Source organism: Athalia rosae, chromosome 1, assembly GCF_917208135.1.
Source record: "Athalia rosae chromosome 1, iyAthRosa1.1, whole genome shotgun sequence".
NCBI classification, from domain to species: domain Eukaryota; kingdom Metazoa; phylum Arthropoda; class Insecta; order Hymenoptera; family Athaliidae; genus Athalia; species Athalia rosae.
The window spans coordinates 25,205,984-25,229,318 of record NC_064026.1 but is presented as its reverse complement, the minus strand read 5'-3'; the positions used below and the strand labels follow the sequence as shown (position 1 = coordinate 25,229,318).

Below are 23,335 nucleotides of genomic sequence, written 5' to 3'. Positions count from 1 at the left end.
TTTTAATTTCAAAATCCGTGCCGATTTTCAACGAGTTGTGACACTCGTTTATATTGTATATCTGTGCTTGATCGAGCACAAGTTACTCAAGTCGTCACCTTTGTAACACCTCAATTACACGGCGGCGACGGTCGATTTCATCCGGGTGAACCAATCGGAGCCAAGGCCACGATCGTTTGCGGACGGAGTACAACAATAGAAAGAAAAAGAAAAGAAAAAAAAACAACAGCGAAATCGAAATCGTTTTCGAAAACAGCCCTTAATTTTCGTCGATACGCCGCAGATATTTCTACCCCCATCAGGGCTGATTGGTTAGCCATCGCTGACGCTATTCGATTTGTACTTATGATGTTTTTAACAATTTTCGCCGAACGAACCGCGGTGAGGATTATTTGTACGGCCTTAATCGAAGCGGTCGCCGGTTGTTCGTGTAACGACCGCAATAGGCGACGTTCGCAATTCGGATCAACCGTTGCACTCTGATATAATAAGAATAGGATATTGTTGTTTGCTATTCACGTTTACAGACTATGCGCACCTGTTGATACTTGTGCGGTGGGTATTCGTTGTTTTATTTCCATCCATAGTCTAGAAGTGTGACGCTTCCACTTCACCTAGCTACTTCGTATAATGTATACGTATACTATATGCACACCGTGTATGTATACATGTGTATATAGGTATACGTGTACGTGACAAGTACATGCACGAATGAATTCACCGTCGAGCGGATCGGGGAAAAAAATTGAAAAATAAAAAATTACACATGCACGTATAATATACATGTATTTAGACGTATAAGCGCGCGACTACGTATACGCGCATGCAGATCACGGGGATGAGAGGGACGGGCTAAGGGCGAATGAGATAATCCCGATACAAAAAATCCCACAGTCTACTTATACGGCGCGCGAAAGCACTTCTCTTTCGCTCTCGCTCTCTCCATAGTATCCGTGCGCTTTTCAGACGGATCAAACAGCGTTTTTGATAATGGCGCGATTAAAATCTCCTTTTTTTTTTCATCCCCCTTCTTTTTTTTTTTTTTTTTTTTGTCAATTTTTTTTTTTACACCGTCGTTTCCCCCTCCCCGATAGACGTGGATGAGCTTTCCGAGAAATCCTCTGCCTAGGCAGTGTAACGGGTACGGAGAGAGATTCATTTTCATTTATGCAGTAATCGTCGTATGGTCAGGCCAGGGCTGAAACTCGCTCATTATTTTAACGGTTTAGTCAACGGAGGACATGGTGCTAACGAGAGTGCTAAAGTATAAAATGAATATAGTTATTCTTTTTCTTTTTTCGCATCCCCTTTTCATCTCTCTAAGTAAGTAGAAACGACCGAGCGACGAAGTAAACAAATGGAATTTCAATCCGTTTCTGCACGTGATTGATCGGTTCTTTCTTTTTTTTTTTGTTTTTTCTTTCCTCATATATTTCCATTCGTTACCTTGATTTTTTCCCCGCCCTTTTTGCCGCATCATCGCCAGGGCGACGAGAGTCAATTATACATTAAACGAGTTGAGAGAAAATTTATCGGTGTACAATTGATCGAACAATCGTAAATACGAACTGAAAGTTACACGAGTAATTAGCGGAGAGGAAAAGACAATTGAGACGGCAAATAATATTCCGATCGCAGTACTGTTTTATTGAATAAACATGACGTCGATTCGTAAGTTAAGAGGAGTTAAAGATCACGTTTACACGCTAATTACACATCTAGATAACAACAACTGTTCAGCCTTTAACAAGCAGCTGAGAGATTACTTATTCAACTTCATTATCCCTAGAATACTCGGAAACAAGAACATTTATCACTTCGATAAAACGACTGGCGAAGAAAGAGTAGTATCGTACAGCGTCTGTATCACCGGCAGATATTCCATTCGGCACCGGTTGTCGCTACGGTATACCGAGAGGATAAACGTGACGTGGCATGACGGGGCGTCCAAAAGCTACTCCCGTTAAAGTCCTCGCGTCTTATATTGCTGCCGGTGGAATTCTCTGCCGAGACACGCTGACACCGAGCTCATCTTCTCCAACAGTCGCCTATTTTTACGGTTACGTGGTCCGGTGGTGTATAGCTTCTATTAGTATCCGCCGCCGTGTCCGTGTCCTCCGTAACCACCGTCGCCTCCTCCGCCGTGCCCATGGCCACCGTAACCACCCTCGCCTCCTCCGCCGTGTCCGTGTCCTCCGTAACCACCGTCGCCTCCTCCGCCGTGCCCATGGCCACCGTAACCACCCTCGCCTCCGCCGCCGTGTCCGTGACCTGCGCCGCCTCCGTGTCCGTGTCCGTGACCTCCGCCGCCTCCGTTTCCGTGTCCGTGTCCGTGACCTCCGCCGCCCCCGTTTCCGTGTCCGTGTCCGCCGTAGCTCCCCCCGGAGTGATCATTGCCGCCGCTGTTATGGACGACGGCGTGAAAACCCCCGTGATGGTCGGCGTGATATTTGACCGTCCTCACATTGCCACCTGGCTCGTGAACGCTGTACTCTCCGGCGACGTTTTTCCCTAAACATTTGAGAGCCTTCGGTTAAGTTGGCAGGGGAAAAACGGAATTCGAAGTTCTCGGGAATAACCGAGAGAAAGCTTCGGGGGGGCTTCGAGGCCCGTCAACCGTCAGCTCGTCCTCGACGGTTCTCCGTGCGTTTTATCGTCCGCAAAGTATATTAGACTGAATCATTGAACTGGCGTACGGAAGCTTCCCCATTTTTTCTGTATCTTTTTTCAGTTTATTTTTTTCTCTTCCTCGGATCGCTCGAAAACCGTCCCCGTCCCCGTCCCCCCGTGCCGTTCCTTTCTTACCCATTCCCCTCTACCGACGAGTAAAGCCCTCTAAGCCTACGACCTGCCGGAGACATTACTATAAATTAGAGGCAGTTGAAGAGCTTGAGTATCGTCGAGACGATCGATGCGCGCGGTACAAATACCTAGGCGAGAAACAAATCCGAGTTTTTCCAACGAAAACGAAAATAAAATATATATATATATATAATATACATATAAAAAAACACCCGAATTTATTTTTTACTTTGCCAATGAACTACGCTTGGTATGCTATACGTAAATCTAATATGATGAGCTTTTTCCCGTTATCCTCAAGAAAATCAAACTAATTGATCGAAATTTAGCGGAGTGGGTTTTGTCCAAATCGAAAAAGACCCGGCCGCGATCACCGGAACACGACCCCGCGGAGATCCGAAGGGATCGAATAACTATCTATTTTTTTTTTTTTTTTTTTTTCACCTCTATTTCACTTTTTTTGGAGGCAATAAATTGGCATCGTTGATCGACGGGAAACGACACCTCGTAAAAGTGTATACTACATCCAGATGTCGATCGGGCTTGTTACGTTCGGCGCGTGATCTATAAGAACCCACCGTAATTCTAATAATGAAAATAGGGTCGTTTAACGTCGGCAGAAACGGAAGTAACTTTAATACCACCAATCGGAGAAACGTGCGGAACCGTTCCATCCCACCACCCCATAATCCGGTCGCAAAAAAATCTGGCGAAAACGAAAATTAGCGAAAACGCGCGCGGCAAAGAATCGGATATCCCAAAAAAAAAAAAAAGAAAACCACCGCGATATCCTAGGGAAGAAAACCACCGCGATGGAGAGGAGAAAAAAAAGAAAACCACCGCGATCACATCTCGACCGTATTACCGTCTCGATGCTCCTTCTGGTTGTGTATGTCCTTCGTATGATGATCCGCGACTCCGTAGGCAAATTCGTAGCTCGGGTACGCCACGTAGTCGGTATGATGATGACCGTGTTTGTCCTTCCAGGAAACTTCTTGTCCAGCTCCCACAACCGGTCCGTGGAAATGTTGGTAGGAATGAGCGTGTCCGCCTCCGCCTCCGCCTCCGCCTCCGCCTAGAGGAGGGTGAAATGAATAATTGAATTCCGAAGTAAATAACCGATCGAACGGAATACACGGGAGCGGTCGGGGGTTCCGGTCGCCCTGGGGGATACGCGGAACCGTCTACCGCCAGCCGAGCCCGGGAGAGAAAGACAACGAGTATAAGTATCCACCTATACCTCGAACTCGTAAAATTTATCCACCGAGTTTAGCTAACCCGGGATACACGTTTCGCGAGAATTCTTTTTGCGGAGGTCTATAGGTGGATCGTCGGGTGGCCCGCGTTAGCGCGAATGTTCGCAATTTTTCTAAACTTTTTCGGGGTTTGATAAATACGCCGACGCCCGTAATTAATCCCAAGCGATACGAATATACGGCGGCAGGTATAACCGCGTTACAATATTATACCTATAGCTATTTATCGTACCTCCGTGATGATGTCCTCCCGGATGGCAGAGAACAAATCCGACGCCCACCAGTGCGATGACGAATCCCGTCAGTACCTGTACACAACCGCAGCATAATTTCGCATTATACGTGCAACGAAAATTACGAACATTTCTGGATTTGTCATATAATAATTATTATCACAGTAACAACAACGACGACGAGCGTATGTTATAATAATAATAACAACCACAACAACAACAACAACAACAATATGACGATGACGATGACAACGCAGAAGCCTGTGGCAAGTGCTCGAATATACATGTACACGACCGACGTAATAATTATTGTGTATGCGACCGAAACCGAATATAATTCAAAACTATTTCAAACTCGCTCGCTAGTCGCATACGAAATATAATCCGGTTTGAAAAGTGTCTTCCATAGAGAGGGAAAAGAAGAGAGAAGAAATGAGAGAACCTTAAAACAAAAAAATAAATAAAAATGAAGAAGAGAATAAGGATGGATGTCGCGTTATCGAAATGTATGATAAATCAATTTTGAACTTGTAAAAGCAATTAAAGTTGTAGAAAATTTATATAATTATTTTAACGAACCTCTCGCGTAAAGGGTGCGCAGGTGTCGTCGGGTTGGATCGAAACGCGCGTCAGGTGAAGAGGAGCAGGAAGGAGCCGCTGAAGGCGGCACAATAGGAACGAGGAGGAAAGTTAGAACAGGTCAGATTAGGTTTGGTTATATTAGTTAGAATAGGGTGGATTAAGTTAGACATGTTTGGTTTCGCTACCGTTGCCGGAATAGGGCGGATTAAATGGGGTCGAGTTAGACTAGTTTCAGATGCAGGTGGAGTCGTTACTGAACGAAACCCGGTCTCGACTCGGGAGGGGAAAAAAAAATAAAAAATAAAAAAAACACAAATAAAACGAACAAAAAAAAAAAAAAACGAACAACTCAAATGAAAAAGGCAGCTCTCTTTGCCGTTCGTCCATCGATTGGAGGGACCTTTTTTCGCTCACAGTGATCACCCTACCTAATGCAAAACGAGTTTCCGACGGCGACTCATATACATACTTCCGTGTGTATGTGTACATACATACGCTATGTGCAAAACTCACGTATTCTATCTCTTTTGAAATTACCGTATTTAAGCTGCGTTCTCATGATCCTAATCTATTCGCGGAGTGCTAAAAGCGAGCAGGAAAAAGTGCAAAGAGGGCGAGATACTCGAGTGTACAATGAACGTATACATGTATACGCATATACAATATATATATATATCTTGAAATGAGGTGCTTGGAAAATGAGACTCGTGTGTCTGGAACGTTTCTTCTTTCATTTGTTTAGTTATTTTTTTTGTCATTGTTTTTTTTTTTTTGCCTTTCATTTTCTTTCCCGTGAAAAATTAGTTTCACCAAGTATAGGACGTGCGTATCGGTGACTAGTGAGGTGCCCGTTTGACCTTTGTACGAATTTGCCAATAGCCGCAGCGGATAGAGTCCCGAATGGAGTCAACTCACCGTGTTTACGGTGAAATTGCTGCGAATAGAATTCGCGAAATATATATTGTATAGGTATAGGAGTTCTACGAGCAGGAAATTCGATACACGAGATGCCTTCTTTTTTTTTTTTCTTATAAAAGAAAACCACTCCATTGAACGACTACAATTGATTTTCGTAAGGTCGAACTTTGATCTACGTCACCGAAACCTCGTTGTTTCGTCTCGTGAAAATGTGAAGGAGTATAGAAAAGACAGAAATTTCCGCAGCCCACGTATGAATTTTCCATTTCTTCTCTCTCTTTGAACGCGAGATGGAAATTTTTTCGGGCTTGGCCGAAAATGAAAAAGATATTATTGAGTTATTTACCTTGTTTACAGTACCCATGGTTTATTGTATCTGAAGTTGGCTGCGACGACAGAACTGATCAAACGTCGACGGACCCTCCGGTTTTATACCAATCTGGACGCTGCACGTTATTTTGAAATGACAATTACGAGTGCATTGCTTTTATTTTTACACCGGTCTGCATAACTCCATTCGCCGATTTATTGTTCGTAATTATATTCGCTTTCGCAGTTTTAAAACAATGTGCGATTATCTTAATTGTATAACATCCATGTCTCTAGTTTTCTCGTTATTAAATTAGCTTCAGTTTACCAGCGTTACTCGATCTGCAGTGACTCGGCCAATCGATTCGTCGAAGCACGAGCTGCGGTTGTGGCGAAAAAAAAAAAACAAAAAAGTAAAAAAAATCCGTCCGAGATTCCGCCTCACTCCGCAGCTCCTGATAATTTTTGAAAAATTTGCCAAACAAACCGACGACTCTGTAGGATCGTTTCGGAGGGAAGGCTGTTACCCCGCGGTGGTACCGCGTCGCAATTTTGACGTGCCCTCCGGTCTATCGGTGTCATTTTTCCATTTCAATTTCAGTCTCCCTCGAGAGGGTGGCGTTTCAGCGTTCCGTCGTTAGACGGTATTTGACCCGCGTAAAAGTAGTTTTGCTCAAAATAGCGACCCGCCGCGGTAGAACTTTCTCCATTTAAACTTCTATCAATTTCCAGCGGAATACGGCGCATGTATGGTATACATCAATTTCGGTTTTTCAGTACTTCCCTCGGAGCCGATAAATGTACGCCACCGACGTCGGAAAGGCAAGGCAATCCCATCGGAACATATCCAGCTATTCAATTCTCTTCTGCTTTGTAACGACTTTAGTTGCGGTAAATTATAAAACGGACGAACGATCGGCGTTAAGTAATGTACCAAGTTTATAACGGGGGCTTCCGTCCTATCGAATTACATCGCATGTTTCAACCTGTACACGTTACACATCCGTCACGATCCGGCGTCAGCTTATACCGCAGAGGTGGTGGTCGGTCGGTTGTCTTCCGAACACCCGCGTTTCTTCGCGCCGCCGGCTTCTCGGGTGTTCGCTCGCAAATCGATTCAAAGCGCACGGCTCCCGTACGGCGCGGTGTGACACAATCGCTACGCTGTGGCTTGCGCAACTAAATTTTAACGCAGTTTCTTGTCAAACTCTATACATATATACCTATGCAGGCGTCTGATACGAAACTGTCCAAGCGGAAGAAAGTATCGGGTAATGTACGTGTAAACGAAAGTAACGACACCGCGCGCGACCCAATGATTATTTAACGTTATTAGCTACGCCGCGGCCATCGTTTGTTTGCACCTCCGTAAAAAGAAACGGAGGAAATTATCTCGCGTGTTCGTACATACGTATTTTGCGTCTGTTACGTGTGCGTATTGTTGCCGAGTGCACGAGCGAGAGAAATAAAACCAGAGGCACCGATCGCGAGTCACGCTTCGTCCGTATGATCGACTCCCGGGTGAACGGGGCGAAAAAAATCAGAGAAAGAAACGGTCAATTTCGTTTACCGCGACTTATCGCTACGAGCAGCAACTCCATTTTTAATTAGGCTGACAGACGGAGACGTCGAATATCTGATCGCATTAAACGCCGTTCAATTACAATCCGGGCTCGCTTTTCGTTCTTTGAATCTATAGGGAAGGTTACCCTCGAACTTACTACGCTTTAAAAACCCGTAGCAAAAAGCCAACAGCACCTGTAACGGTGTGCCTGAGTATTCCATCTCGATGAATCGAAACGCTTTTACCCGCCGCGCCGGTTGGGCTTACATCGAAGGCAAAAATAATTGACACGCCGCAGGGAATACATTTCCACCGATTTCCATGTCGCCTGACGAAATATTTTCCTCGCTTATTTTTACCTCGATATTCCCGGCAAAACCCTACGAGGCGTATACGAAACATTTATTCGGAGTTTTTCGAATTTTCCACTTCGCGCGGCGTTGTCACTTGTATCGCTCTCATATTTCTATGGCGAAAAAGCGATAAACCGACGAAGTAACGCCCGAACTGAGCAACGATAAGTGAGTTTCTCCTTAATCCCTGCGGGGCTAAAGAAGAGGTATATACGGTACGTCGCACGTACGTACATACGTCAGTATAGATATACATACATATATATATATATATATATATATATGTATCGCTGCGCGTCTCTTAGTCACGGCGTAATATTTCCAGCGACCGGAGATATCTCCTGTCGGATTTCTCTCGAGGATTGATTAATGTAGCGCGATTAGCCATCGATTAAGGATATCGGGGGGACGCGCGGTTACGGTGTCGGCGTCGGGCGGTGTACGGGGAACGCAGGGCCGTCGGAATCCCTTCTCGCCGAGTGATCCATGAAACCGCAACCCGCTAAGTTAATTTCGGTGTAATAGCCAAGATTTAATGGGCCGGAGGGTAAACCAATGGTAGATTTGCACCGAGCGTCTAATACCGCGACTACTCCCGTGTACGTGTGTAATATGCAGTTTGCACGAACTTGCGGCGAGGCTGGAACCGACGGTGTACACGGGGGTATATCCTCACTCGGCGGGGGTGGCGGGTTATGCGAATACCCGGTTCGCTCCGAGGAGACCAGGTATGTTGCAGGTATGCGTCGCGATGTACAACCGCCATTCGAACGTGCCCTGGTATAAGTTTCGCGCTTTACGAGACCTGCATTCGTTCGCTCTACAATGTTATTTCTTGGTCTGCTGCTACCACCACCGGCTACGGGACGCTATACGTATACGTCTACGTACGCTAGACGACCGGCTGGAATTCATCGCGTGGAAAAACCTGAGGAAAGAACGTTTCGGTACCATATATACATATAGCTGCCTTCGCCGCTGTACGTACGCCGCCGCCGCCGCCGCCGCTGCAGGTTTCGAGAAAACCTAGGATCCCGGGGATTCTGCGGCGAAATTCCTTTTTCGATTTATTATACCTTTTCACCCACCGAAGGCGTCTATCCGTCCGCATTTTTACCCGCCGAGAGATTTTCCCTCCTCGAAAGTGTAACCCCTTTTCCATATTTTAGCGTTCATTTGAACACCGCCTGAAAATCTATGCAGAGAATACGTACATGGTATACGTATTCGTGGAAGTCTTGCCTGGATTGTATTGCAGACGTATACGGGTAATCGTGATTAATTGCAATTTCACCGTGCGGGTAGAGGTGGAGAGGCGGGAAAAATTTTATACGATTAAAAATTTACACCAATTCAAACGTTGGAGTGATTCAGTTGGAAACGTTCAAAACGCCGTCAAATAATTATTGATATTGGAATGTGGAAGCGTTTAATTGCGAGTCCGCTCGTTGAAATTCAATTATATACCAGAGCAGACGGCGGATATGCGAACATTTCATTCGACATAATTATAAAAGTGGAAAACCGTATTCATACGGGTAGGCGTTTACATACACGTATCTTTCCACGTTACAGATGCCTCTGTGCCAACACTCCCTTTGACAAATTGTGAAAAACTGTCGCCAATAACAATGCTTTTTAATGATTCGTTATTTAATTAGTTTCAGACAAAATTGGGATGGATCAAATTTTCGAACCTCTGTCTCGTTATTTTTTTTCAGGAGAGCAACGGTCAGCACTTGAACCAACCGATACCATGACATCCAGGACGACAGGGCCATATAAAGCTGCATCCGGAAAACCAATAGTCATATCGGTCGAATTATAATAAATATTCGTACGATGATATGCGTCGAGTATTTCGATGCGAGTGAAATAGAAATTAATGTAAATGATATCGCGAAGAGGATGAATCCCAAATGTACTCTACGATACATTTGTGTGTATTCCGAACTGACAATTTATCAAAAAAACATTCACTAAAATCATAGAGTTCAATATATCTATGCTGAAATTGTTCAATCAACATCTATCGTAGATATGTCGAACAAGCGTCATTACCTGACATTCATTACTAACAACAAAAGCACACAGATATCGCGACACATCGCATGAGACATCATGCTGGATTCGAAACACCTTCTCGCCTGCTATGCTTTCCGGAGACTACTTTTCGCGAACATTAATTCTCGTATAAGGAGGTGGGGAGGTATTCCAATTCGGAACATGATGTCGTGATGTCTTAAATGACGAAGGACGTTAATGAGCGATCGGTACAAGGGTGCAACGATCGCATGTGAATCAAACAATTGGCTCAACGGCGCTCTTTTTTATCGACGAATCAACGATGGAAAATAACGATGATTGATACAGTGTTCAGACGGTTTCCAGAGAATCCTCGGCTGCTCCTCGTTTTACTTCCTCCGAGACGACTCCTTCGAAGCCTACGGGCATTCCGTGTTGAGATTTCAGCCAGCACGGCGGTTAACCTCCCTATTCCCGCTCGAAAGACACCACCTCTTGTTAGCAGACCCGGGAATTCTCAGGTAAATTCCTTATACTCGCTCCCGAGGTTTACATGCCCCCGGAGTTGCTGATCGTTTTCCTCTCGCTCGACAGCCTCGTCATTCTTTCGATACTTCTGGAGATGCCTGTTTCGCATACGCGAAACTCGTTACTGTTTCTCTTGAGTTAGAAATACGAATTTACTAATTAACAATCGGTGGATGGCTACTCGATCATTTCAGGAATTAATTGACTCTGCGGTCACCGTCGGTATCAATCGCGTGACAATCATTATACAATGATCGAAGAGAGATGAAAATTACTGACGAGATGCTATCTAATTATCCTCTGTGAAGCAGTGCGATTGATTCTTTCGTTTTTCGATATTTTTTCACAATCAGTTGGTTTGTGCGATTCGGACGTTATGCCGATCTATACTTTCATTGGCTGCATTCTTCCACGTACAAGGAATGAACCCTCTGGTAGAACTACCTTACGGCTGCCGCCATCCCGCGAAAGGCTATCGAACGAGAAAAATCCCTCGTCGCTAATTCCCAGTTTGAAAAGCAGCGCTTTCTTTTCCTCCTCGGTGTTTCTTCGATCCGAAGAGGGAGGAAATTCTTTATCGCTCGGACACAGTCAACCTCTATGACCGTGTATCGACCAGGAATATGTGTATATATATATATATACCCTTCGGTTATCGTCCAATAAGTTGATTTATAAGGCGAGAGAAACTATTCTTACGGATTATATTTGAAGTTGCAGTAACTCTTGGAAAAAAAATTGTCACCATTGATCCCTGTAACAATTAATCACGAAACTAATACAGAAAAAAGGAACATGAAAATTGATTTTTCGTCCCACGCGCGATGTAATCATCGAATAAAATAACGAAAAATTTATTGCGGCAACGTTATACTACTCGGGGGGAAACCGATCCCCGTGTGTACGTTCGGGATGAACTCCCTTCGAAATTTTAGAGATCGTTTTAATGATAGGCGAAACTTTTAGTCGATATATCTTTCGCGCATCGCTATACCATCGTCGCTATCTCGTAATATGAACTTTTCGGCGAACCGGATCACGCCTATTTGCGGCAACTCGCGCCGCGGAGGTGTGACGCGTGAAATAAATTGCCTGGTGATCAGGAATGCCTCACAATCATACCGTGAACGATGGATTTCGTAGGAGAGTAACTCTTTCAACGATTCCTAGGATTCGCAGCCTCGCCCGATGCTCGAGTATCGAATGAATAATTTGGTCCTGGCTCGAGAAATAAAACAAATGATCTTCGGACGATCCTCCTTTAAAAACACCGAGTGGTTGATTACTTTCGAGACTGAGTTCTACAATTAAAAGAACGACCGAACTCTCGTTTTGTCACAAACATTTGCCTGTACGTACGTATGTATTATGGGCAAGGTATTAAGTGGTGCAATTTTTCCCAACGTTAATAAAGCGCCTGATCTAATATCAGAAGTAATTCATTTATGTGAACAAATGGGGTGGCTTTTACTTAAAATATTAATCACTCCCCAGAGACAATCTCATTAATTGCAACGATGGCTTATCTTCGTCATAATTATCCTCCAAATAACCCTTTTCAATCTGATACCTCGTTACATTAAACATACATCCATTATTTGTTGTTGTTTTTTTTTTTTTCTATTTCGCGCCACTGTTTGCGCGCTTTCTGTAATGAATAATTTTCGAAATTTTCCTGCAATGGTGGAAATGAAAAATAAATTTACCGCGATGAAAAACAAAAGAGTGTATGAAATATCGCCGCAACATAGAGAATAAAAGAAAAAAAAAAAAAAAAAAACGAATAATCCGAATAATCCGAACACTCGACTGAAATTTCCGGAAAACCATAATATGTGGTTACATGTGCCCGGGATGTACACGTAAAACGCGGAAATATTGTAAACTAGTGGCAGATGAATTGTGCGATGGGGTGGCAAATCGAGGAATTTCATCTCTTCCGACAGAATTTCACCTTTCATTTGTGCGAGTTGTATGCGTATACGTAGTGGCGATCGCAAAACGTAATTTTGCTCGAGTTATGAAATACACGGCGGGAGGCCAACAAAACCGCCGCAGTTCAGTTCGAAACAATACGAACGTTAATAAGCCTTGAATATTAAATAAACCGGGCGAACGAAAGCGGTATCACGCACACGCGCACACCCCCACCTGTTCAATATTGCAAGGGTAACGAAGAGGTGAACCGAGAGCAACGCAGGACACCGTGCCCGCTTGTTAGTTTCCGAGTGGCTTCGCTCGATTACCGCAAGTCTGCGAATCACGGTGAATCATTCATTACGGGTTCAAGGGTTCGTTACGTCGCCGCCCCTCTAGGCTGCAACGGTATCCGTTTTCTTCATCACGATCGCACCGAGTTCTCCGGCAAAAATCTTCTCCCCGCTAGATCCGTATACGCGCAGACCAGAACCCCCACTTCTCCTCCAATTAACCACCGTCCGTCTCGCGCAGTTTCAAGACAAAAACTCATCTCGCTCCCTCCGTGGAACAGGACCCCTTTATTCCGAAGGACTCGAGACCAAAGTCCCATTTATGTCGCATAATCGGAACACCGACGGGGAGCGGGAGAGTTGAGAATATCGCGTGCGTCGTCGAATGTGTCTCAAGGTCCGTCAAGGACGCGAGTTTCGACACAACGGTCTCCAATATTTATAGTCACGGCGGTCCGCGTGTATCGTGCCTGGACATCGTAGATAACGGCCGCTTGTACCGTTGTCTATCCCTTCGATGCCGACCGGTGTCGGGATTCCTCGTTTTCTACACATATACATAGGTATACGCACCTCACACTTCCCCCTGTCGGATAAGGGATGACAACCTGGCGCGTACCTTTTCAACAAGAAATCGGATAGACACCGAGACACGTATTCAATCGAGGATTTCACGTCTCCCGAATCCCTCGTTTCCCATGAATTGGTTGCCGGTTTTTTTCTTTCTTTCTTTTGTTTTCTTTCTTTTTTTTTTTCACCCCTCTCGTTCTCCACTATTTCATCGCACGATGATGCCGAGACAACAATCGCGACTGCGACGATATATGATAACTTCTCACATGAAATATGTCGGAGGAATAACAATACTCCGAATAATGTACAAAGTGTTTTGTATAATATTCGAAAAAAAGGATTACATTATTCGGTAGACGGTATTATTAACAGTCGATAAGTAAAATTACATGCGTGTATGTATATATATATAATTACATATTTTACATTTCTTAAACGAACCTAGACGGGGTTACGATAGCGTTACTTCATTATGGCCGCATTTCAGGCAGATTATTATCAGCGAACAGACGCGTGAGGATTTGTAGAAAAAATTGTGCAAAGATAAAAACAAGGGAATATATATAAAAAAACAAAACAAAAAAAAAAAACAGGAAAATCAGTCGGAGTTAAATGCACAAAAATTGCGAGCCTTCGAAGCCATATTGTACATAGATATCGGACAAGGGGAACCCAAAGCCGGTATCAAAGAATGTCGTATCGCTTTGGTGGGCAGAGGTGCGGTCCAAGTACCGTCGGCGCCGTCTACGCCAATTTCAACGTCGATTCTGGAATTGAAAAGTCAATTATTTGTACAAGCTGTACACGGAGAATAACTTATTGAACAAACTAGGATTTTCAATCGAGATCCGGTGAACCGTGAATGCGACGGTTTACGGGTCTGTGTAACTTGCGCATCGCGATTCGATCCGTACGAACGTATCCAAGCGCGGCGTTACCACATGAGGTTCGACCAGACCAGACCGAACTGTTCTACATTCACCTTTTGAGGATCGGCGGTCCGTAAAGAACGAGAGGATTGACGGGTGGCGGTTTCAACAAAACGACCGCAACTCCTGACGGCAGTAATTCAGACCTGAGAGCCTCGGCGGCACCCTCGACGCCGCGTCGCGATGCGCTGTACGCCACCAAACCAGATGCCCTCGAAAAACTGGCCTCGGAATCACCCAGCAGAACTATACGACCTTCGATCAAACAAAATACAAACTATAAAGACGAACGCGTGCGAAAATTATTTATACACCAGGTTCGGATCACCGGTCCGTATATCGATAAGTGATTTGGTTTTCCTTTTCTTTATTTTTTCATTTTTGGCACAAAAATGGCACAAGGTTTTTGAACTTTGCATGTAGAGGTATATAATTAGGTATTACGAGTTATCCAGAGGAATAGCCGTAAGAGATTTACTTCTGTATGTTAATTTATACGATTGCAACGATCGAGTTGTATCCAAATCTGTATTTAATTCGATTTAAAGCACGATAAAATTGTAATTTATACAGCAACCCGCTAAATTGCAACAGATATTATTTATTCGGAAGTACATCTACACAGCTGTTGCCAACGTTATTGTATGTGTATGATATGTATAATTAAATGTGAGTCGAATTTAATTGCAACTTCAGAAAACCCGTATAAATGATAAGAAAATTTAGGAGATCTATGATAATCGTAATAGCATTTAGAAAACAGTCTCGCATTATTGGAATCCTTGTAAATTAATTACAGTCTATCAGAGTCCAGCCCTCTTAATATAACGTAAACACATCCAAATATTTTACCTTCAAAGGATCAAAACTGGTAGAGTCCACCGTTTAATAAAACCGGTAATAATTCAACTCGAGCAATTATCTCGGTTTGTTTTTTTTTTTTTTTTTCATTTATTTTTATTCTTCGTCGTGCGATTAATGAGCAAAAATGAATCACTTTTGTACGAGTAAATTCCTCAGTATATATTCTCGCGTAACGTAGCAACGAACGGCATGCACGATCTTTAATTCAAGCGAAATAGATGAGGATAAAGTTGAGGGAAAAAGAAAGAAAGAGAAAAAAAAAAAAGAAGTGAATTCCGATGCAGTTGAGAGTAACCAGTCCGACAACTCCGCGGTAGTGCGGTGGTAAAAAATTCATTAGTCGCAGTTATCACTCACCTCTTTTAGCACGTAGTAACGGAATAAAAGCTCTGGCGGTTCTTAACGGGGCCACCAAATTATGTCGGAGCATACATTCCCATGCGGAACTTTCCTGTCGTTCTATCGTACCCGCCAAAGCGAGTCCTCCGGTATGAACAACTGCCCAGAGACCTGAGAAACACGAAAATGGTGTTAGTACAAGTCGTCGTTCTTTTTTTTTTATCCCCCCTCTCCTTCTCTCCTTGTTTCCACGTTTTTTCTCTTTTATTTTATTTTTTTTTCCCCCCCCCCTCCCCCCTTTTCGCGTCAGGACATGACAAACGGCTTGGATAACGAAACCCGAAAGCCGATAGGCCGCGCTGCAACTATGAGTAGAAATGACAAAAACGTAACGCGTAGCTGGTATACAATATACAGTAAGTGTGGGTGTTTATTGTATCGTGTTATATAGAGAGAAAAGTGAAGTTACGAACGACCGAACACTCGGCCGATCGGGCAATTCGGGGCGGAGACAGTTTCTCCTCCAACAGAAGTCCGAGCCAACAACAATTTTCGCGACTCACTCGATACGCGGTTACCCCAAGTCTCCCGAGAAATGGTCCCGAAACTGATTCTCCGCGACAAAGTTATCCGGGCGAGGAGAAAGTGCGCGGAACAAGTGACTCTGCTACGCGAGAACAAAAAATGAGAACTAGAGAACATAAAGAAATACTTTTCGCGGCGAACTCGAAAAATTTCACACGAGATATATGTATACAGATGGATATTTCTGCGGCCTTGCAAGCGATCAGACCGCATCGCGATAATTGAGAATAGCTGATCGGAAATCACTGACAGTTGCAGCGAATACATGTGACGCACAGAGATAAATATAACGATCGGTGAAAGTTGAAGAGCTTGAATATAATTATAGTAAAAGAGAGAACATCGCCGTTGCTTCGGACGGGCGCTCCGCGACATTGGAAAAGGGCAAGTGGTATCGCAACAGCCATGGGAAGATTTTCGGTAATTCCCTTACCGTCCTCACCAGCCGGAAGTCTAGATCTAACAGCGTCGAGACAGGCGTGGAGGCTGTCTTCTCTCGTAGTGTCCAATTCCAATGGTACGATTTGTCCCTGTGAAAGGGTGTCCGCAGCGTCCTCGGTTATCTCAGTCAAGGCGGGTTCCTTTTTTCGCTGATCGTCCAGCGCTCGAATAATCTTGGCCGACGGCGAACTCCCCTCCGGCTCCAATAATCCAGCGAATACCTGTTTCATGCGTTTCAACGTTCGTTACGCAGTCAATTAATTATCATAATTGAATCACAGGACCTAATCTATCGCATAGACTCGATGCACGGTTCTATATACGTATATATACACCTATGTACTCACCTTATAGCCGGCCTCGGCGAGGGCGATCGCTATCTGCAGGCCAACGCTGTTATCGCAGCTCGTGACCAGAACGTATCGCTTGCTGCGTACGTCAAATTCATTCGAAGCATTCCGCGATTGTCTTACGAGATACGCCAATAACGCAGCCACTATTGAACAGAGGGCGAGAATTTGGAGGGCCAACATGGCCCCCGTAGTGGGATCCATCTTCGCGCCGCTGCTTCAACGAAACTAGACAAAAAAAAAAAAAAAAAAAACGAAAACACTTCAGTCATATCTGAAAATGTAATTATAACACACGGAAACGGAGTGATCAGCGTAACATATAGAAGAGAGAACTAGACCGAGAAAAATTGTAAAAGTTTTGTTCAATGAAGCTTGAGATTCGATAAAACTAAAATAAGGTAAGGTGTGGTAGGTACGAGTGAAATTTTTATAATATCTACGCCAGGTGTGCATAAATTATTTCACCGTATGTATTATATAGTACGCGTATGCATATAATTTCGCTGCTATAATTTATGCGGATATTTCACAAAGTACAAACCCCATCTAGTTGCCGTAAACTGCAATAATTAGTCATCGATCGATCGTTAATTTAACGTTGACACAGTTTCACATCGGTGTACCCCGCTTACTTTTGTCACTATAACCGTTATTGTTGTTGTTAGTTGTTGTTTTCGTTGTTGTTGTTGTTATTATTATTATTATCATCATTATCGTAACGTGGGCGATGATGGATCGGTCTAGTCTGCAGCCCAGTTACAACACGCCTACGCTGCACCCGCGACAGGGAAGATCGAAGCGCAGGTGTTATATTTATTTATTCTTTTTCTATGCGTAGGAAGAACACGCATAATTTCATACGTATATATAAATATAACATATGTATACAGTTGTACGTATGTACATGGGGCATAAGTTCCTCGCATCGTACGGTACATTATCGTAACGATTTGTTTTTTATCGGCGTACTTTAATCGTCTGTAATTAGCGTGTTCCCCCCGCGTGCCTTTTTGTAATTCTATGTAAAATACATTTTAGAATTTGAAATTCAACGTGGCGTACGGCTACGACAGGTACGTATGTATACATGTACATGGGATATACCTAGAAATGCGCAATTCCGCAGCTAGGAATTCTCGCTGGCGATGCAACTGTATCGTAGAGGCAACGTTGATGCACTCGGCGAAACGGTCACGGTTTCGAGCTACGAGCGCTTCGTGCAATCTTAATTGCACTAGAAATGTATTTCACGGTTCGACGACCCCCTGATTTTCACGCATAGTTTCGAGACACGTTTCACCGTAGCCGCAACGCGAGCCCTCCACCCCAACGATACGACGGTATAATCTCGCGGTAACCACGCCGGAGATGAGTCGAAGATAAATAGATGCCCACCCGCCTGTCTTCGAGATTCGCGATATCTTAAGCGAACATCGTCGCGAGTCCACGTGCGGGATACACGTGCATACATCCGATGATGCTATAGATATACGTATATATATACGTATGTACGTGTTTGTACGGGGATAATAGATGTCGCTAATTCCAGGATGCTTTGATTATTGTCTCACAGCTTATTATACCCTGGTCTCTGGAGCTTCCTCCCCCGGTGTATACGGCATAATGACAACTATACGATAACAATCGCAGTAACAACAATGATAACGAGGGTAACTAACTGGTGCAAAGTGAAATAATTTCATTCGAGCAATTTGTAATCAGACGATCAGAAATCAGAGATATGAATTCTGAGCTCGAAGGATCTCAGCCGTCGCGCCGACGTTTCTCTCATTGGCAATGGATGCGTCGGGTCGTACCGGATAACAACATTTCTCACATTTATTTTAATGAAAGAAAAGAAAAGAAAAAAATTTTGGCGTTGCCCGCGGCCCGCCCTATAAGGTGTACATGTGTATAGTTTATACACGAACTGGCGCGTTTGTACGTTGGTGAAATTGAGATATGTACATACACATAAATCTCAATCACGTACACAATACATACACAAATAGCACACCTGTATATCGCGCATGTATATGTGTGTGTGCGTGGACGCCACGTGTATTGTGTTGAACAGTTGGAGGTAGATGTGTGTATTTGTATAGGTATTGATATACGTGTGAAGAGGCGTCGCCCATCTTACTCACAATCAGGATTATAGCGGCGGTTGCTCTAAGGGATCGCAACATCCCGATACACAAATCATACGACAATGGGGAGTAACCAGCGCCCTTGTCAGAGCCATTCTCATACCTATTCCCGGTGCAATTGCTCCCTCAGACTCCCTTTGACTCCGGAGATAATCTCTGGAGGGTATTAATGCGATTGTGGGATGGCGGCCTAAGGTTATATATATATACATCGTCGAGAGTATAATAGGTGGATATGTATGTACACGAGTGAATTCTCGATCTAGCAATTTCGATGCGCAACTCTGACTGACGGTTCTTCTTCTTCAAATTAACATCCCTGTAAATGTCATCCGCGTACATTCGAATACGTGAATTCGTAAACAAGTGTAAAATTCGATTACCTACTTTCCTCCGAAAAAAAAAAATATGAACAATCGTTAGAGGATCAAATAATTTTACTGTCAAATATCTTGTGCCAATTCAACATTTCATTAATCCGACTGAATGAATTTTTTAAAGAAACGTCGAAGTTTAATGAAGTAGGCATAAAGTATGAAGCATATTTCGTCGAGGATCTTTTTTTGTCGCTTTGCTCACTGCAACAGAAGCTACTTTTTCTTCTCTCGGTAAACAGCCGAAGACTTTTATTTCTCTTTCTCATATATATATATTTATAATCTCGTAACGTCTTCCCTTTTTTTTCTTGTTCTTCACACATCAAAATGATTCGAGAACCACACTTTTTTTAACACGCTGAAATAAAATTAAAATTACGCCTACGTAACATCAATTAGCCACATTGAATAACGAGTCCGTGTTCCGATGATAATTAATAATCTCGACACATCGACGAGTTTCCTGATATTTTTTTAATTCCATTCGATCCGTTCGCGTTGGGTCTGCACAACGCACGCGAGGGGGACGAAAAAAATTTGAAAAATACAATAATCGCGAATACGTGTACAGGCGATGCAAAACCGACCCGAGAAGTTGGGGGGGAAGCCTGCGGCAACTTTCTCTGGAATGCAGTCGCTGAGAGATACTGACCAACAGGTGGGAAACAGTTCTGAGGATCGACTCCACCTTTCTTCCGCGATTCCTATAAATACAGCATAATCGAAGAAGCTATAAAGATATCACGCTTACATTTATATATATAGTGTAGTATAACTTAAAATGGATCGCTACCGCACAAATGCCGATACGAATGTAGATGAAGAAAAAAAACAAAAAAAAAAAAGAACAAGGAACCACTCCGATGTTGTACGTACGGTCAAAAAAGTAACACCGAAATCTCGCTGTACCGTTACGACGTTGCAAGTGGAAAAAAAGCGATATACCGTAGTCGTGGACGTATTATGGCGCTATAAGCAAATTATAAATTCCCATCTCATCCTTATTTATTCCAATGCCGAGCCTCCGGCGAAGCCAGTTTTTAACCCCGCTCACAATTGCCAAAGAATTTCTTCTTTTCTCACTCTCAACGAGCGTGTAATATACACCGTACTACCATGAGAGTGTTATATGAATTTGAGCGATCGAGCAGAACGTTGTACGTCTTCCGCCCGATATATCTCTGCTCTCTAATCTTTTACCGAGTATCTCTACGGGCGTACAGTCGAAGGGATACGTGTTAGTGATGGCGTAGAGCGTATTAAACTATTCTATACCTACTATCGCCTGCTGTATACGTATAGTGTATGGGTATATGTTCGGTATCGGATATCTGGCATTGTATTAATACCACAACGTCAGAGTTCTTCCGGTGCAATTGTCCTATAAGCACGTTCCTTCGACGGCTCTAACAATAATAACAAATTACTGCTTCGTAATATACATATTATATGTTATTACAGTATAACACACTTTCGGGTTGAAATGTAAAATTGAAATTCGAAGTTTGGCGTCAGCGGTTCGTGCGTTAATGAATAAAAAAATTTTACACGTACCTACCTACCTACCTACCGCCGGAAGGCAACCCGTTGCCAAATCATTGAAAAATACATATAAACAAGTAAGAAAAAAAAGATAAGAACAAATAGAAAAAGAATCAAGAGTTTCGTCGACCCAGATTCTTACGGCTGATGACCAACGTGTTCTTTTTATCATTATACATTTATATACATATGTGTAATAATTATCGCCCTGGGCGTAATTCATTACGTAAGATGTAAAAACTATACACACATATACTTATACACGCTGTGCTAATATACATAATTACAGAAGGCTGTTGCACATTTATGTGTATAGGTATATATATATATATAACATATATACATGAATCGTACAATACGCTCGGAGTTCTCGATGAATGGCATATTTATAATAGATTTATAACACGCAGGTATGTCTCCTGGAATCCTTGAAAACTCGCGCGACTGCAGTTGGTATGTCTATTCTTCTATACCGCACGAATATATGTATATATACACATTTATATACATTTACATACATATATATATGTATATATATAGCTCTACAGTGAGTACCGCGAGTTGCATTCCTGATGATGCGTTTATACTTCGCTCTTGCCGCATCCGCAGCTGCAGCCTTCGCGTTGCATATTCTACAATTTACGATGTATTATATCGTATATGATATTATCCCAGTATACCGATGAACAATCGTAAGTAAACATCAGGCCTAAAGTTTACGGGCCCAATACCTGAGCCGATGGAAAAGTGCGAATCTGTGTATTATTCGAAGAAATACATTTCGAAGGCTGTACACGTATAGAGTGAGAAAACGCCATGGGCGCTGGCTCACAATCAGCTGCGGCCCCATAACCGAGCTGGCCTTTCGAGTTTCAACTTATATTAACCGACTATACGTTCACCTAGGCTAACTCTATGGTCATTTACTAAGGTATGTCCCAGGAACCGACCGACCGATCAACGGGGAACGGGCAACGTGCAACGGTATACCTACTTAAAGTGACCGCGAGTGACCGACGACCACGCAGCGAAGCTATGAGGAACAATAACAATCCGTTACAATAAAATGAAAGAAAAAAAAAATCCTACGAAATATAACCCACATACATCGATAAGAAGAAGAAGAAGAAACTATAAAATTTAATCGTGGGTTGGAAATAAAAATTTCGGTGGCCTTCCGACCCGCAGCGTAATTTTATTTCAACTTCTCGTTCGAAACGTGTCGATGCTGATTATTGTATACGCACACATTATAGATTTAATCGCACCCTCTATTCTCCGTGCAAGAATTTTCCACCGTCCAATAATTTAATCGAATAATTATTAGGTTGACGCAGATATATCACTTAGTGATTAATACTTATTTAGGCACCGCAACAACCGCTGTGAACATTGCATGAAATGTAATATGCGCATTTTGTTTTTCTCTAGATTTTTCACTCAGTAATATCAACACCTCACTACGATCCTTGGACGCGATGATTGTGAACATCGAAGAATATTATTTGGCACAAGATTCAAATGTGCCGACCGCTTTGCGCGTATCGAGAAATTGACGCGGATCGATGGATCGTTCGTACGAAACGAAAATTTGATGAAAAAAAAAAAAATGTATTTTATACTCACGAAATGAGAAAACTAAATCGCAGCGTAGTGTCACTGGATCGTTGGTTTCATGAATAACATTATCATATTCCAGTTTGCTTCGGTATAAAATTAATCCCAAAAAGCGTCGATTTCGGTAGGGTTAAACCATAATGCGATAACTTTGTAACTATTTTTCAATTACATTATAATTTTTCCATCGGCGTTTCATAGAGGAAAGATGAAAAAACGAAATGAAAACGAGCGATTCTACAAGTCGAAAGTGCGCGCATCGGTTCGCGGCTTACAACTGGTGACCAGAAATCCAGTCGGAATGCTCAAGAGGGAAGGAACGTTGTGTTCTTAGCATACTTCGATACACGCTCGACCGTATAGCATTCGTTTGTAGATGTTGGATGTATACCTGTGTTACGAGTGTATGCGAGTGTAAGCGTCGTACGGATAATAAAAATTGTGCGGTAGACGACCGCCGACAACTATTTTTACCTGAAATGCTTTAAATATGTTAATTAAAATTAAACAATTATACGCCATTCGGGCTCCTTCACTTGATGATGAGATTTTTATTCCACGCAAGGTACATATGTATTAAATGATGCATGTGTGGCGTCGTGCTTTGAATTTTCTAGTTTTCCAACACCCGTTGGAATATATATATATATATATATATATATATATATATCTGACGTCATCTGTTCGTGTAGCTGCATGAACATGAAAGTTAAATTCTGTCTTCCGAAACGAGTAGAAACTGATAGATGTTCGAATAGAGAGTCCGACTGCAGGATATCTCCTTT

The 23,335-nt window shown here is 43.0% G+C and overlaps 2 protein-coding genes across 6 annotated transcripts; both read right to left on the bottom strand.

The window, feature by feature from the left end:
* Positions 1-1,621: 1,621 nt before the first annotated feature.
* LOC105690902 (glycine-rich cell wall structural protein-like) lies at positions 1,622-6,272 on the bottom strand. Of its 4 annotated transcripts, none has more exons than XM_048651297.1 (5): positions 6,138-6,272; positions 4,291-4,366; positions 3,668-3,877; positions 2,212-2,511; positions 1,622-2,172 (listed from the first exon to the last, which is right to left on the bottom strand). In XM_048651297.1, the coding sequence occupies exons 1-5, from the start codon at positions 6,153-6,155 to the stop codon at positions 2,090-2,092; spliced, it is 687 nt and encodes a 228-aa protein (XP_048507254.1). In that variant the 5' UTR covers positions 6,156-6,272; the 3' UTR covers positions 1,622-2,089. The 4 variants fall into 4 exon arrangements, with proteins under 4 accessions (XP_048507254.1, XP_048507257.1, XP_048507247.1 ...); XM_048651300.1 differs by having other exon boundaries at positions 2,251-2,511; positions 6,138-6,270; XM_048651290.1 differs by having other exon boundaries at positions 1,622-2,511; positions 6,138-6,253.
* Positions 6,273-13,653: 7,381 nt separating this feature from the next.
* LOC105690911 (D-beta-hydroxybutyrate dehydrogenase, mitochondrial) lies at positions 13,654-22,847 on the bottom strand. 2 transcript variants are annotated; one of them, XM_048648884.1, is made up of 6 exons: positions 22,560-22,847; positions 16,859-17,089; positions 16,513-16,732; positions 15,504-15,656; positions 14,336-14,537; positions 13,654-14,120 (listed from the first exon to the last, which is right to left on the bottom strand). In XM_048648884.1, the coding sequence occupies exons 2-6, from the start codon at positions 17,063-17,065 to the stop codon at positions 13,952-13,954; spliced, it is 951 nt and encodes a 316-aa protein (XP_048504841.1). In that variant the 5' UTR covers positions 17,066-17,089; positions 22,560-22,847; the 3' UTR covers positions 13,654-13,951. The 2 variants fall into 2 exon arrangements, with proteins under 2 accessions (XP_048504841.1, XP_012264487.2); XM_012409064.3 differs by having other exon boundaries at positions 16,504-16,732; positions 22,560-22,846.
* Positions 22,848-23,335: the final 488 nt, after the last annotated feature.